The sequence below is a fragment of the Trachemys scripta genome, chromosome 5 (assembly GCF_013100865.1).
Source record: "Trachemys scripta elegans isolate TJP31775 chromosome 5, CAS_Tse_1.0, whole genome shotgun sequence".
Classification (NCBI taxonomy): domain Eukaryota; kingdom Metazoa; phylum Chordata; order Testudines; family Emydidae; genus Trachemys; species Trachemys scripta.
This window is the reverse complement of record NC_048302.1, coordinates 126,771,413-126,788,182: the sequence shown is the minus strand read 5'-3', so window position 1 is coordinate 126,788,182 and position 16,770 is coordinate 126,771,413. Positions and strand designations below refer to the sequence as shown.

The window sequence follows — 16,770 nt, the reverse complement described above, 5'->3', positions numbered from 1 at the left end:
GGGAAGTGATTATTCCCCTCTATTCAGCACTGGTTGAGGCCACATCTGGAGTATTGCATCCAGTTTTGGGCCCGCCAACTACAGAAAGGATGTGGCCAGATTGGAGAGAGTCCAGTGGAGGGCAGCAAAACTGATTGGGGGGGTTAGGGCACATGACTTACAAGGAGAGGCTGAGGGAACTGGGCCTATTTAGTCTGCAGAAGAGAAGAGTGAGGGGGGCTTTGATAGCAGCCTTCATCTACCTGAAGGGGGGTTCCAAAGAGGATGGAGCTTGGCTGTTCTCAGTGGTGGCAGATGACCAAACAAGGAGCAATGGTCTCAAGTTGCACTGAGGGAGGTCTAGGTTGGATATTAGGAAACACTTTCACTAGGAGGATGGTGAAGCACTGGAATGGGTTACCTAGGAAGGTGGTAGAATCGCCATCCTTACAGGTTTTTGAGGCCAAGCTTGATCAAGCCCTGGCTGGGATAATTTAGTTGGTGTTGGTCCTGATTTGAGCAGGGGGTTGAACTAGATGACCTCCTGAGGTCTCTTCCAACCCTAATCTTCTATGATTCTATAATCCTGGCATCACTTTCTGTTTAAAGGTCAACTATTTGAAGTTCTCTAAAATCTGCATGCTTATTCTGAAATTTCCTTTGTCTCATGGGCATGTTGGGTAATATCAGTGGCCCAAATCCAGAGTCATTTTAGCAAAGGGTTCCAGAGATACAGCCCGCCCCCACCAGAAAAACAGCACTATCAGTTTGAGCCCTACCTTTGGCATTTTACAGATAATGTCCTTTGCATGTTCCTTGCCTTCCATTGAGGCTCATTTTTTGAAGTTGTGGCTTGAGGCCAACATTTCTGTTTTAAGAGCAATAGTCTAAAGGGCTCTAAAATCCATATTTCAACAAACCTATTTCCTAGTTTTCAGAGGCGTGAGTGTAGCTGATCTTAATGTTCAGGAAGGACACCATGCATCACCCAGCAACCAAAACTATGAATAAACAAAGCTTTTTGTCAGTGACTACAGGTGTAAATTTCACTGAATGAGAATACAAGCCATTTAAGAGACAGTAGGTTAAATCAATACAATTTAACACCATCTACTGCTTGTTGAAAAAATTTTTATTGCCAAATTTTATTTATAACACAACTAATTGAAGCATCTTGGATATTTCTTTAGCTAACATACTGCACTATACTAAAGAGTATTCTTCATATACAATGAAACCAGTGTTCTAGTTTTCTTTTAATAAAAATCTGTTTAAAAAAAAAAAAAAAAAAAAAACCACCTTAATTACTTCAAAAATATTCTATAAACACACCAGAAAATATAGAACAGAAAGGGTCTTCCAGGTCTCTATGGTCTTGCTCAGATGTGATCATGGCTGGCATCTTGGAGAGATCCCAGAGCTGCAATCACAAAAAGAGAGGCATGGGTGACACATGCTAAAGAAATAGAGAACCTTAGATGTTAGGATGAAAGCTCTTAGTATAGAAAGTTATAGACAAATTACTTAAGGCCCCATTTGAGAAAAGCATCCCCATTTGGGACAACATTTAGACAGTGGTCCCAGCTCCTGCAGTTTTATCACAAATCACATGCTATTTGGTGTCTTTCCTAAAGCTCCAGCTCCTGGAGTCAAGTGATTACATGGGAATTCCAGCTTTTTTTGTTTGTTTTTTAAAATGAAGATTAGTCCATATTTGTGGATAAAAGCTTGAAAATGTGAATCCGAAAAGCTCAAAAACCCAAAGACAAATAGAACCAAAAGTTTATTATTTTTTAAATCTCATGATTTTATGGGGCCTGACTTGGGATTTTTGAATGCTTGGGGTTGGCTGTTTAGGTGCATGCTCAGCTTTAAGCACATGCTTTGGACCCAGTGCTTATATACTGTCCTGACTGAAGCTGGATTTACAGCACATGCTTAAGAACTTTTCTGAATACGGACCTCACTCATGGCACAAGCCCCGTTCATTCACAACAGAGAGGCAGGGTCAAAAGTTACAGATTCGGAGCAGAGTACCTGAGAAAGGAAGAACAGCTCAGAAGCCACAGTAATACCTATTCCTGATGACATTTGACCCCTCTGGCAGGTCTTTCCCATCTCTGTGGATTTCTATGATCCCAAATGCTTGTAAAACAGCCAGACACCTCTAATCTCTTCCCTTTTGTGCATCAAAGAGGAGCCCTAACCCAAACTCTAGGGACAAGTTGCATGAATTAAGAGACCAGGTCTTGGTTCTGCATGGACTATTTCATTATCATGGGAGAGGAGGGGAAACCCTATTAAAAAAATGTCAAGTTTGGGTTTTTTTTGTTTGTTTGTTTTTTTTTTTTTTTTTAAAGAAAATCCATTTCTCATGACAATGTCAAAATGTGACCTGGCTTTAGTGATAACATTGTGGGTGAACCTGGCACCTACCACGGTCTTTATGGCAAGGCTCAGAAGACTGTATTCACTGGAATGGGCTTGTGAGAAGCCAGCCCATGGGACAGATGTGTGATGGGCTTTACGGCAGAGCATAGAGCTGACATGGCGCTGCGAGACGGCCAGTTCAGCTTCTGCAAGAAAATACTGTAGCTGTCCTTGTATTCTGAAACCCAGGGGCTCCTGTGGAGCACAAGAATAATGAGTGAGAAGGTAACATCAAAGCCAAGCTCTACCATATCAGACCACATGCACTAAGACCCTGTTTAGACTGGGGATTTGCCCCAATTTCAGCAGCAGCTGGCCAGCCACCTGTGCATTGGTGCAAACCCCAGGTGCAGAGGAGGAAAAATGCAATTTGTACCTGCTTGAAATTGGGATACATTCCACTGGTGCAAATAGTGACTCTGCCTCTCTGTACTAGGAGTTGCACAGTTACTGCTACACCAAAGGCCATAAAATCAGGAAAAATCCCCTGCTTTAGATAAGGCATTATGAGAATTTCTAATTCCAGTAGTAAGGGTCCCTGGCGGTCACATGACTGAGGTCATAAATCAAAATTAAGACTTCTGTGCAAATCTAATTGGGGGGAGGGGGGGGTGGGAAGAGAAGAGAGGGCAGGAAATCACCCTTCCAGTAAGATAGAAATGGCAGATCATGTCATAAGAGCTCAGGAGTCATTTGTGCCTGGCTGTTTGGCCTGTACAAAGGAGTCATACATGAAGCCAGCTCCAGGGCCCCAAACTCCTTTCTTGAGGGGATGTTTGGTAGGAAGCTCCAACGGGGGGAACCCACTGGCATAGGCTCCATGGGTGCTCTGTGGCTGGAGCACCCACAGAAAAAAAGATTAGTGGGTGCTCAGCACCCACCTGCAGCCGCTCCTCCCCCTCCCCCCAGTGCCTCTCACCTGCTACAATCAGCTGTTCAGCAGCATGCAAGAGGGCTGGGGGGGGGGAGCGGCGATGTGGTATGCTCAGGGGAGGGGGCGGAACTGGGCATAAAGAGGCAGAGCAGGGGTGGGGCAGAGGGGGACAGGGTCTGGGACAGAGTGGGGATTATTTTTATTTTTTCAGTTAGTTGCACATTGCATAATATGCGCAAGAAAAGAGAAAATATCGCCACCTGAGAAAATATCATGTAATCTTACTCTATGGTTCTAAAAACATCAGATAACTATCCCCAGGCGCGCGCGCTCTCTCTCTCTCTCTCCCCCCCCCCCCCCCCCCGCATGCCCAAATATCACTTACTGGTTAAAGTGGCCATCTTCCAAGACAATTTTAGAGAAATTCCTCTGTGCTTTGCAACGTCCATTGTGGACTCCAGACCAGCATTTGTAATCTGTGCTGTAGGTGCTTGCCCCCTCTGAATTGCTGCAATCTGTTAAAAGATCAGAGAGATCAAATAACTAAAAGGTCTGTCCACACCGCCTCTCCTGTTACCATTAGGAGTCTCACCAGCCTTTTTCGGGGTACATGTACATAGCAGCTGGAAGGCCAATTTCTCGGCTCAAGCAGATGTAAAGTGTCAGCATGAATAGCAGGGTGGCCACGGTGGCATGGGCAGCGGCTCTGGCTAGCCGCCCAGGTGCAACCCCATCTGAGACCCTGGGTAGATAGTCAGCAAGCCCATCCCGCCTCCGGCTGCAGCCACAGTGATATTTTTAGTGCACTAGCTTGAGCAGAGCGAGCACGTGTATGCTTGCCTGAGCTGGGAACCACTCCTCCCAGCTGCTCCATAGACATGTCCTTTAGCTCTTTAGGGTCTCTGCATTAGGCTTTTATGCCAAAAATATCCCACCACTATTGCCAGCGATGGCAGCCCTAGTATAGACAAGGCTTCTTGAGCACACTGTGGTGGATTCCTGCTTAGACACAAGACTTAAAACATCAGCAGCCACTAGCACCTTGTCTACACTAGGGCTTCCACTGCTGCAACCCACAAGTGGAGCGGAACCAGAGATAGCAACAGTGAGAACCATTTTAGCAACGTCTCCATAGGGTCGGCAAGGCCTTTAAGATTAAAGTTATTCACTCCGGATCTTATATGGACTTTAGGAGATCAGAGCTAAAAAGGCAAAGAAAGCAGACATAGAAATGATCTCTTTGGTCACCCAGTCCCTCTCCAGGCCCAGGCAGGATTATATTTCCCCCTCATATGGTCTGTCCTACTCACTGAGCTTCTAATAAGCAACACAATGTGCACGGGGATATAGGACAGATATTGTTAATAAGCTGACACCGATAAGAGGCCCAAAGGCTGACAAAGAAAAGCAGCGACCCCAGTATTAGAAGTGTAGGGTGACCTCTCAACAGGCGGAGAGGACAAATACCTGGCAGATCCAGGCTAGGGGAGGGCATAGTGAGGATTGCCAGCCCTGCTGCACTGGTTCTTCTCCCGACCATCCCCACCCCGATAGAAGTGCTTCTGTTCTCGCTCTGTAGGAGACTGGATCTATAGGCTGGAAGGAGCTGGTTTAGGGGAATGGCCACTTTCTAGGCGGTCATCCCTTGCTCAATCCTGTAAGGATTCCTTAAATCAGTGTTTCTCAACCTGGAGCTCACAGGATGGGGTCACGGGCATGGGCTGTCAGCCCCCATGGCAGGGCTCGGACGGCTTCAGCGCCTGCCCAGGTTGTGGGGCTTGGGTGGCTTCAGCCTTCTACCTTTTAAAGTCTTAATAGGGGGATCATGATTTTTTAAGTCCAAAGGGGATCACCAGCACAAACAGGTTGAGAAACACTGCCCTAAAATAACGATGATTGGGTTAATGCTAAGTTAACACTAATGGTAAAGAGCTTTAGCAATTATTTTTGTGCTGTAACACGATTCAGGGTGGTACGGAACCATATTGTAACTAGCATTAAAGCAACATTTACAATGTTCAAATATTTTTTTAAATGCAGAACTATGTTGGTCAGAATGCAACGTGCTGGTTAAAGTTTGTGCCTTACTGCCCCCTGCTGGACAGAATCAGGGTTGTTCAAGCATCTGTGATTATGTGGCGCTCCAGCGGCTGGCTCCAAAAGAGAACATGGACCCAATCCAAACCCCAGCAAAGTCAATGGAAAATTGACTTCATTGGGCTTTGGATTAGGCCCTTTTACCTTAATGCTACTGACAGTTACCTCAGACAATGGGGAATGTCTGTTAAGTAGAGACTGGTATATTTTCAGCCAAAGGTCTCATGCCAGATTCCACATGTGTGGTTAAGCAGATGGACCATGGGATCTATATGGATAGGGCCAATCACAGAGTTCTGTAGAAACTGGCAAAAGCAAAATTTTCAAGGGACTGGGCCCCAGCCTCCTTTGACATGAGTGAAATTTACACCTGCAAAATGTTGCACCCACAAAAAATTAATTGTGGGTGAAAATCTGAGCACTTGCCCTTCTGACATGCACCTGCACTTGAATTGTGGGTGCCAAATGAGAGCCCCCTTCCACTCTGCCCTGAAGTGCATCTAACGTTCTCACTCTCTTTATTCAATTCCCATTTTTCTCCCTAGTATCTTTTCATTGGCTTGAACGCCAAAACCCAACCTGGGCCAGCAGCTCCTCTGTAAGGACCTCACCGTTAGACTGTTGCCATGCAGCTAAATCAACCAACCTTTCCCAAACACAGAAGACCCCAAGACCATGCTCCTGTTCTGCTGAGCTTTTGTTTGCCTCGCTCTGCACGTCTCCAGGACAAATTGCTGATAGCTGTCCCAGGTCTGACTTTGTCTTCGCTTGTAAAATACTGGCCCTTCTTGATCTAGAAGGAGAAGAAGACACATTGTGATAGAAGGAAAGTCACCGTCCTATTTACTCTCTCTCTCGGCTTCCATCCTGCTAAAGACGATGGAACAGAGCCTCAGCCGGTATCAATTGGCATAGCCCCACTGACTTCAGTAGAGCTTCGCTGAGTCCTACCAGCTGGGATCCGGATCACAGTTCATGTCATGAGTGGAGTGAAGGAGAAAGAGGAAGGACGATGTTAAGCAAGCAGATATTAATGTCTTTGTGAAATGGTGCCGTCTACTATTTGTGAGGTACCACAGCACGTCAGGCTGCTGAAAGAAGAGATGGCTCCGAGGTTAACGGTGCCAGCCTGGGGATCAGAACAATGGGCTCAATTTTCTACTCCACCGCAGACTTCCTGTGTGACCTTGGGCAAGTCACTTCGGCTCAGAGCCAAAAAATATTTAGGCTCCTAACGTCCATTGATTTCCATGGACGTTAGGAGTCTAAATACCTTTGTGGATCTGGGTTTAACCTCTCGGTGCCTCAGTTCCCCCATCTGTAAAATGGGGCTAATAGCACTGCCCGAGCTCACAGAGGTGCGGTGAGGAGAAATATGTTAAAGATTGTGAGGTGCTGAAACACTACGGTAATGGGGGCCACCCAAGTACCTTCGATAGATCCAGCTATTCAGCCTTGCATTCACAAACAACCCTCAGCTGAAGTACAATGAGAATTACCGTCTTTTCCTGGACACTGCTCAGTGGTTGCAGAAGGCTGGGGATAAAATGGTGAAGGAGAAGCCGCCCCTCTTTCTGGCATGGCAGGCATTTGCATGCTCTCCGTTTTGTTCTCCTGGGCTGCAGTTTGCTCAAGGCGGGGATAACATTTAGAGAGGTAGGATTCAGCATTTGGAAGGACTGTATTAAAATATTTCCTCTGCTCTTCCTGGACCTCTTGGAATGATTCAGGACCAAATGAGCAGCCTGTGTGACCCATCTCCAATTTGTCATCAGCGCTAGCAGCTGCTGGACTGTGTGGTCCTTCAGCGGTTTCTTTTCTCTGGCTGACTGGATCTTCCCTATACATCACTGGAGGCTGGGACTTGGATGGCTGTGCAAACTCTTTGGCCTTCAGCTGGGCTTCTGCTAACGTAATCTTCTGTAGAAACAAGTCACAGGTGAATGGAGGTGAGTACATTGGAAACATGGTTCAGTGACTTCCAAATGTGAGGTTACCTGCCTACTGCAAAGTATAGAGCCCTTTGGATCAGTGTCTCCAAATATATTAAAAGCAGCCATAAGATCACCTGTAATAAGATACTTTGTTAAACTAGAGCCATTGGGGGAACTGTAGCGTTAGAAAAATATGCTTTAGTCAAACATATTGGGCTCAATAAAGGGGGTGAAATTCCGTGGCTTGTTTGCAATGCAGGAGATCAGACTACTACATGGATCTATGAAACATACAATATTAAAAATGTACGAAAGTCACAGGTCAGCCTCCTCCTCCTGCCATTTTCATTGCTATTTTTGCTATGGTTGTGGGGGGTTATTTTGTGTGACTCCAATAGGCTTCCACATGGACATTGGGGAAGACTGGACCCACACCAGACCTAATAGGACTCCATCGAGAACAGCATGTTGTTGAGAAATAAAACCAGCCCACCTCCCTTACATTGCTACAGAGTGCCCTGGAACCCAGTTCATCAGACTCTGAGCAAACAGCAACCTACATATACCTGTCATAAAATAGAATAATAATTCACAGCATCAAAAGCTTTAGCCAAGCCAACAAAGGGGGATACCCAGCTTGCCGCTTACTCGCAGCATGGATAATCCAGTCAAGAAAAGCTGAAACAGAGCCATGGTGCCTGGAATCATGGCTGATGGACAGCAAGAAGAGCAGCCTAAGAAGCCAATGTGCCTGTTATTGACTAATCTTTCCAGAATACAGGAACAGGCGGATAGAACATATTGGAATCTGAAGCATTCTCACTTCAGAACAATGCTACATAATGCTGCAATAGCCTGGTTTCCACTCTAAAATGGCAAAGTAACCAATGAAGTGGAGCAAAAATCATGTATATGCTCCTCATTTTATAAAAAGCCTAAGGGTGGACAGTGGAAGGGGAAGGAGTAAGTTGAATCACATCCAGGTGATTTTCCTGAAGCCAAGACGAAATTCAATAAAGACAACTGCAAAGTACTATACTTAGGAAGGAAAAATCAAATGGGGTATAACTGGCTAGGCAGGAGTACTAATGAAAAGGATCTAGGGCTTACAGTGGATCCCAAACTGAATATAAAACACAACTGCATCATCTTGTTGACAAAAAAGCTGACAACATTCTGGGGTATATTAATGAAAGTGTATGTAAGACACGGGAGCTAACTGTCCTTCTCTACTCGGCACTGGTGAAGCCTCAGCTGGCGTACTGGGTCGCATCCCGGGCACCACACTTTAAGAAACATGTGGACAAATTGGAGAGAGTCCAGAGGAGAGCAACAAAAAAGGTTTAGAAAACTGGACGTATGAGGAAAGATTAAAAAGAAACAGGGTATTGTTAGTCTGGAGAAAAGAAGACTGGGGGGCGGGGAGGAACCTGATGATAGTCTTCAAATATGTTAGGGCCTCAGAGAGAGGACAGTGATCAATTGTTCTCTGTGTTCACTGAAGGACAAACAGTCATAGGTATAATCTGCAGCAAGGAAGATTTATGTTAGATATTAGGAAACACTTTCTAACTATAAGATAATTAAGGTCTGGAACAGGCTTCCAAAGGAGGTTCTGGAATCCCCATCACTGGAATTTTTTTTTTTTTTAATTATTCATTTATTTAGGAAGTTTCAACAAGTTTACAAATCCTTGCCATGTAAAGAACAGAAACAAAACAATCATTACAACAGTTCTTTCGTGTAAAGAGACATTAAACAGAAAGATCTGATGACTATATTTTTGTGTAACAGGGTGTTACCATATTATAGAGTGACTAGCATTACAATACATGTCATTTCTAGTGCTTTTATTAAAGTAAGTGACATCTCTATATATACATATTTAGCAGAGCCAGGCATGTCTATCAAATGTCCAAAATCATTGGACAAGTGTGCTGGTTTTATTGCAGGTTAATGTACTTTGAGTACTGAATAAAAGGTAACCAGATCCCCAAGTATCTGTCTGTTTTGATGTGTGCTGTGGGAAGAGTGGGATTCAGCTGCAAATACCAAGGAACTATCGCATGCACATGCTATTTATTATAGGAGGCACAGGTTATGATGCCTATAGTTAAGGTCACCTGACACTTTCCATTAGTAGACCCTGTTTTCAGTTACTTACAACTTTGCCAAAATTTAACCATTTCATGAAATTTTCCATGCTGGGTGGCTGTTAGAGGCTTATTTTATTTAAAATTTCAGGGAAAACAGTTAATTTGTTTTTTATAATGAGGTTGGGGAAAAGTATGAATTTCTTAAAATGGGCAAAGCAACATGTAACTGATCTGTTGAGAAGCTCTAGCGCCTTCATGCTTGGAAGCAGTGGGCTGCCTTTTTATCAGCTTTATTATTAATTATATAAACAATTACAGTTGGTGTGTTTCCTTTTCCAAAACCACAACCTCCCATATTTTTTTGGAACCATTCTTCTGTGGTTAAGGAATTCCCTGGCTTCGCCACACACAACATGGATTGTGGCTCATTTAAACTTAGCATTTCATCAAGGAAAATGACCAGGTAAACCCCTTCTTTTAAAAACCTCTGGAACCTAATACCCAAAGATAAATCTCTCTGGAGTTCTTTGAAATGGAAAGGAAATAGAATTAAACTGGGCAACTCTCTCTCTCTTCTCAGCCTTTGGACTTAATACAGGGACAAGAGGTAACAGCCAGCATGAGCTGTAACCTAACTTCCTTCTAAGCTGCATAGCCGTGCAGCAGCCTATCAAGGGCCACGCAGCCCAGGGAGAGGCGCCCTTTCCTGGCTCAGCCCCGTCAGAGCTGTCGCAGCCTGGGGAGAGACGCCCTTCCCCAGCCCCAAACTGCTGTGGCAAACCCTTCATCTCTGGCCCCACCAGAGAGCCCATACCCCCATATGGAGCCCTCCCCCCCCTCCCCCCCACACACCAACCCTCTCCCACCTCCTGCACCCCAAACTCCTCATCCCCAACCCCATCACAGAGCCTTCATCCCTAGCTGGAGCCCTCACCCCCTTACACCCCAACCCTCTGCCCCAAACCTGAGCCATCTCCTGCACCCCAAACCCCTCATCCCTAGCCCCACCTCAGAGATTGCACCCCCAGCCAGAGCCCTCACCCCCCACCCCAACCTTCTGACCTAGCCCTCAGCCCCCTCCTGTACCCAATCCCCTTGGCCCCACTCCCGCCACACATCATCTCCATGTTGGTGCACGTAACAAAATGCATTCCGCACATGGGCGTAAAAAATTAGAGGGAACACTGGAGCCTGGAGCCCATTGAAGTTCCCCAGTTCTCAGACATTTCCTCCATTGTAATCATCCAAAGCAGCCCATCACATGTCAGGACATTCACACAAAGCATGTTGCCTTCTAAGGCTCTTTACAGAATGAAAACTGCAGTGTTGGTTGGTGACACAGAAAACAACACTCCTCTCTCAGGGGTGGATGAGCAGAGGGTTAAAGCTGGGATCTTGGAGCGGGAACAGCCACCTGAGGCTTGGGCTTCCTGCAAAACCAGTAGCCAGCCTAAGACAACAGCGGGAGTTTAGTGCAGGGAATGTTAATGAGCCGAACTGGCAGCGAATACTGTACCTGGTTCCCAGAGGGCAGGAGGAGCTAAGTTGGCAATGGGGGGGGGGAGAAGCAGGAGGGGGAAGGGAGAAGAGGAGCGGAGTGTGGAACCTAATGTGAGCCTTTGTTTTCAGGCTGCTTTAGACAGAGAAAGCATTGGTGGCCGTGGCATGAGCCTTTGCTCTCAAACACTGTCATGCCAGGTTAACGCTGCATGTCAGTGTCCCCCACCCCCTTGCCAGGTGGTGACACCTTTCAGAACCACCGAGCAACAGCAACACAAGCAATTTCTCTGTCTTTTCCCCCCAAGCCTGGACTCTTTCTATTTTGGGCACAGGGCCGGTCGGAAAGAACAGCCCCCATGGGGCAGGCTCCTCTCCCACTGCAAATAAGCTGCTGTCCCGACCTGACTGTCACAGTCAATTAGGACAGGCCAGTCAAAAGAAGCAAATCAGATTAAATAGTTCAGGGGTTCACTCCTACTGCAAGGCAACTTTAAAAGAAACACAAATTACTTCCCTTCAGAAATCTGCTGTGAGGCGCCACTCCCGGCTCCTTCCTCCTGCGATGGAGAGAGGTTTCGGGATGATTACGACCTCGTGACATTAGCAGGTCTGATGTCCTGACTAGCCCAATTGGTGTAACCAGGTGAGTCACATGCCATAACTCAGTGAGAAACTGGAGTGTCCTGATTAGGGGGTTTATGTATGATCATCCCCTGGTGACGGACCATATAGGGGGTTTAGAAGCACAGTGAACGAACATGGGATCAGTGCTCTTAAATGATCCCTTTGGCACTTCTGAATTCCCCTGAATGGCCAGTCGTGAGGAGACAATTCCTATTGTAACAGGACCCCCCTTGATAGATCAGGATGCGAGGACTTCTGTATCTAAAAGCATTAATCTCACTCTGTTTACCTTTACTAGAAGGCCCACCTGTTAGCTCAAAGTCAGGAGCCAACTCACGAACTTCTCTACACAGGTCCAGCCACTAGAGAGGAACAGAACCACACTGTGGGAGTGGGAGTTACGCTATGGGCTCATGGACTGTAGTTGACAATGTGATGCCTAGATAGAAGCCACGCTGTGCTGCAAGTGGCCTCTGTAGGTCATGGAGGATTGATGAACTAAACAAGGAAAAACCTAGTGTACCTGTGTATGATTCTCAATGGGTGGATTGTAGTCATTGTACGGTCTGTAGTCCATCATGTACGAGCTCTTGTACATGTCCAAAGACGCAGGTGGCTGAACAGAGAGAAGAAAACACAATCTGTTACTCACTCCAAAAGTATAGCATCATATCACCCAGTCACACGGCTGAATTATGTGGAGGGGGAAGCGCTTTGGAAAGGATCAGCTGCCATTACACAAAAGTTGCTAAACGCTTTATCAAACCCAATTTCAGGCAACCACATAAGAGCGGAGCTCCTCTTTTAGGCCCTGTCTCCCTGGGTTGCTGTGTGTTCAGCCCACAAAAGGTAGCAGCTTTTGATGCTGGGAATATCCCTGAGATAGCTGGACAGTCCCTGAGCCTCTGTGCCAGCCTCGGTGTGGAGCAGTGTACATCAGGCCATTGACAATGGAGCTTCTTCCATTCTAATTCTGGGGGTTTCCTTTAAACAGCTTCCTCGTTGTGTCAAACCTGTTCTGAGTAGGGATGAAATTCACCCCAGTACAGAGGGCCAGTACCAGGCCCATGCACCACAAGGTCCCACTTGAGCCTTCAAAATATAATGCAAGTGGTTCATCAGCCTTGGCTCTCTGAATTTCACTCTATGGGCAGATCTTCAGCTGGCAGTTCTACTGATTTCAACTGAGCTATGCCAATTTACACCAGCTGAGGATCTGGGAGGTACTTAAAACATCATTCATATGGGTTTGACCAGTATAGGGTGACTGATTAAGATGGATTTAAACATGAAGTCCATATCCAGTTGGAAACGTGGCTGCTCCTAGACACCAAAGCCGGTGGGAGTGACACATTCTGCTGCAGAAGAAAGCAGCTGTTGGCCCCAGACTAGACCCATTCTGGACAAGATGCTAGATTTTGTATGTCCGTTTTCCAGGATTATGTGACCAGGTGGCCTGCAATAACCAGGAGCTGGACTTGATGACCCAGGAGTTACCTTCCAGACCTATGTCCTATTTTTTTAATGACAGTTTTTCCATTAGCAAAATACAAGGTGACCTTCCATTTAAAATTACCATTGTCAAGCAATTTGGATCTCAGATCAGATAGATTGTCACTTTCCCATTGCTTTGTCATTGAACCACTGTGGCCAGCTCCTGCAGACTTTACTCATGCAAACTTCCTGTGGGAGCCAGGAGGGCCCGTGTGTGAATAAGGTCAGTTTGTTCAGGCCCTATGTTAATATAGGCCCAGATTACGCAATGCACTTAGGCACATGCTAAAATCCATCCCTACTCAGCAAAGCATTTAAACACATACTTAACTTCAAGCATCGCCAGTCCCACACTTCAATGAGATTTAACATGTGCTTAAAATTAAGCATGTGTGTACCTGGATTAATCAAAGTACTTAAAATGTACAGAAATGTAAGCATGTGCTTAAGTCTCTTTGACGTCAGTGGGAGTTAAGCACATGCTTAAGTGCTTTTAATTATTCAACGGCATTTTAAGAAGAAAAGGGTAGAGCTTAACTATTTCAAACCGTTTTGTTTTTCCTTAACAATTCCATTAAAAGAAGCCAGTAACTATATCATCACATAGGAACATACAAAAAACATTGCTTGTAGTACAAGGATAGTTTTTGTTATGGCAAGAATATATTTAATACGTCTCACTGGCTTGTCCCAAGGTTTCACCTATTTCCCTGACTGCCTTACAGAGAACTGGTTTAGACATGAAAGAAAACTAGGAATCTTGTTGTCCTTAGATGCGCGTTTTTTCTCAGTTTGACGACCAACAGAAGCTCATGATTCACTTTCACCGTCATGCAGTGGGCAAATGTCAATGAGATAGAGATCCCAGTATGTGCTTCACCTTGGAAATGGATAATTTCCGTATCACATCCACCATGGTGCGCCAAGAGCCTGGAATGAGGGAAGAGAGTAATGGGTTAATAAAACAAAAACAAACAAACAAACCACAGCCCTTTGCTTCCTCCACGCCTGCTTACCCTACTCTGGATCAAGGGCTCTCATGGTCTTCAGTGGGGCTGTTGCTCCTGGTGAATAAGTGGGGCAGGATTGCGGGCCCGATCCTATGGGGTGCTTGGCACTGAGCATATTGGGTCATTCGCCCATTAGTTCCATCAGGGAGGAGGAGACTGCCCAGTCTTTTGAGGGCAACTGTACTAATATACCAGATTAAGCCCTCAGCTGTGCCAGCCCGCATCCGCTCCCTCCCACTGAATGACCCAAGCAAGTGTAGTGCTCTACACCCCATGGGATGGCAACGGGTAGGATACAACAGTGCCCTGTGGCATAGCAGAGAGGCTCATTCATGTGGGATGTCTGGGTACCAAGAACAGCCCAAAGCTCTGTGGTGACATAGATGGGCCACTGTGCACCAAAGGTGGCCACAGGAGGCGGGACTGGGGCACAGGCAGGTGTGGGGTGTGTATGCCTTGGCATCCTGCTATTATCCCCGCACCCTGGTACCTGTTAGCCTAGGTCTGCAGGTAAGAGAAGCTGCTGCGTGGTTCTGGCCCCGAGGTGCTGCCTGGCTGAGCTGGGTGGTAGGTGTGGGGCTGGAGCAGTTTCCAGGGCAGGCAGCAGAACATTCCGCCCTTTGTGAGGCGCTTGGCTCCAGAACCCAGGGGCAGAAGGAGCCTTCTTCTGCAGGGAGATGGGGGTGGGGTCCAGACCCATGTGCCCCCTTGGATAACCCACCACGCAACAGGCACAGCTGCTGCTGGGAAGCCTGCAGTCCTGATCCCCTCCAACCCTGCCAAGCGATATACGTGGTGGAGAGAGGTGCCAAGTCTGCCCAACATGCCAACAACTGTTCTTCACTCCCCCCCCCAATATCACCATGCCAAATACCCCTACTGCCCTTCACCTCATACCCTCCTAACTGCCCCCACCCTCAATACCCCCACTGACCCCTCCCCATATCCCCTCACTGTCCCCACCCCAGTACCCTCCACTGCCCTTCAGCCCACACCTTGTCACTGCCTGCCACCCTCAAAACTTCCCATTGTCTCCTCACTCAGTGGAGCACAGGGGACAGAAGCCAGGATGGAGGGGAATCCATGAGGCAGATCAAGGCAGCCTTTGTAAACAGCCCCTTCAAGGAGCTCAGGGGTGAGAGAGAGAAGGGACATGGGGTGGTGGTGGCTGGAGCTGTGAGCTGGGTTTTGAAGAGAGGAAGTTACTTGAGCAGTGAGGAGAGGGAAGCAGAGGGAGAGGAGGGGATGAAAACAGGATCAAAGTGAGGGGAACAATCTTCAGGAAGACGCAGGGTGATGTGGACAGGTGGAAGGGTTGGAGTGAGAGTATAAGAGATACCTCACAGTCAGAATCTAGAGTAGAGGAGAACAAGGTATGGGAGGGGGAAGAATGCAGGGGAGAGGAAGGGGACAGGGGAGGAATCTCATACTAGATCTTGTCCATCAGCTCCTAGAAGAAGTCAGTGAGGCCCAGGGCAGAGTGGGGGTGGGCAACAGTGAGTCTCATGCATTATGCCAGGCCGGGAGCACATTACATAGGCTTGCACCAGGGAGAAAGGGCTGGTGGAGGAGTCCAGGATGGGTTAAAATAATTGGGCCTACAAATTTACTCCAGGTGTGAGCTCAAGTGTGGGAAAGCCAATGAAAGTTTCTGAAATGTTCCAATTACGTAGAACAACAAACACTGATGGGAAAAGGTGCAAAAGGGAGACAAAGATTGAATTGGTTCAAACAAAGCTATATATCAGCCTCCTGATATAATCCAAGGACTGTGGTTAAGGGCTATCTGGTGAACAAAACAAGTGTGGGACCAGAAATTAATGATCCAAAATTGGTGTGGTGGAAATTAGGTCTAATTCATGGACACAGTCATGAGAGGATAGACTACGCCATCCATCTCTCCCTTTTGGGGTCCTTAAAAGAAAAGATTTTGGGGAGAAAATTAGTGAAGTGTGAGTGCAATAACTGCTGACTGAAAGAAGGGAAAGGAGCTTCGTCTCCTCCTGGGACCCTGGGATCCACCAGGACATCATTGGGTCTTGGTCACCCTGATCCTGAGAGATTCTGTTACCAGACCAGGCCAAGAGAGGGACACAGATGACATCAGCACCTCCCTCTGACTCTGACTAAACCCCAAAACCACCTGGGATGGAAGACTGTCTCCCACCCTATTCCTCCATGTGTCCTTTTCCTTCCCTACCTTATTTCTCTCTTTCCTATCTCTCTCCCTTACTCTGCTTTTTAATAAGAGTCCTGGCCAGCCAAGAAAGTATATTTAGTCATAGGCTCACAGCATTATTGCTAAAGAGGCAGCTAAAGTCAATGTCCTAAACAGCCCATTGCTGGTACAAGTTTGTCAAATCTCAGAGCAGCTAATAAAACCATGGCCCATGCCTGTGTTGTTCCAGCAGTGAGGTTGCAACTGAAAGTCAACACCAAAGACAGAAGCTGCATTTTCTATCTTTGCTGTTCTCTGCTTTCCCCTTTTGTGTATTGGTCTTAAAAAATAAAATGGGATCCAATTTTGACAGCAACAACGACAGCTTCAGCACATCTCAACTAACCTTTTTCTCCCATCCCTCCACCCCTCAAAAAACCCCAAAACAATTATTACCATCTGAAAGACTGTCAAACAAAGGGATTTTTCCTCTAAAAAACTCTCTCCAGCTAAAGGGAAAGGGAACAAAGGATGTTGTTAATATAGAAGCCTTATTTAACACCCTGCCTTTCAA

At 46.5% G+C, this 16,770-nt stretch overlaps 1 protein-coding gene across 2 annotated transcripts; it reads right to left on the bottom strand.

The window, feature by feature from the left end:
- Nucleotides 1-1,266: 1,266 nt before the first annotated feature.
- LOC117878490 lies at nt 1,267-13,962 on the bottom strand. Of its 2 annotated transcripts, XM_034772710.1 has the most exons (7): nt 13,909-13,962; nt 12,058-12,150; nt 6,880-7,300; nt 6,027-6,173; nt 3,669-3,798; nt 2,416-2,604; nt 1,267-1,399 (listed from the first exon to the last, which is right to left on the bottom strand). In XM_034772710.1, the coding sequence occupies exons 1-6, from the start codon at nt 13,942-13,944 to the stop codon at nt 2,436-2,438; spliced, it is 996 nt and encodes a 331-aa protein (XP_034628601.1). In that variant the 5' UTR covers nt 13,945-13,962; the 3' UTR covers nt 1,267-1,399; nt 2,416-2,435. The 2 variants fall into 2 exon arrangements, with proteins under 2 accessions (XP_034628601.1, XP_034628602.1); XM_034772711.1 differs by lacking the exon at nt 2,416-2,604.
- Between the last annotated feature and the right edge of the window lie 2,808 nt (nt 13,963-16,770).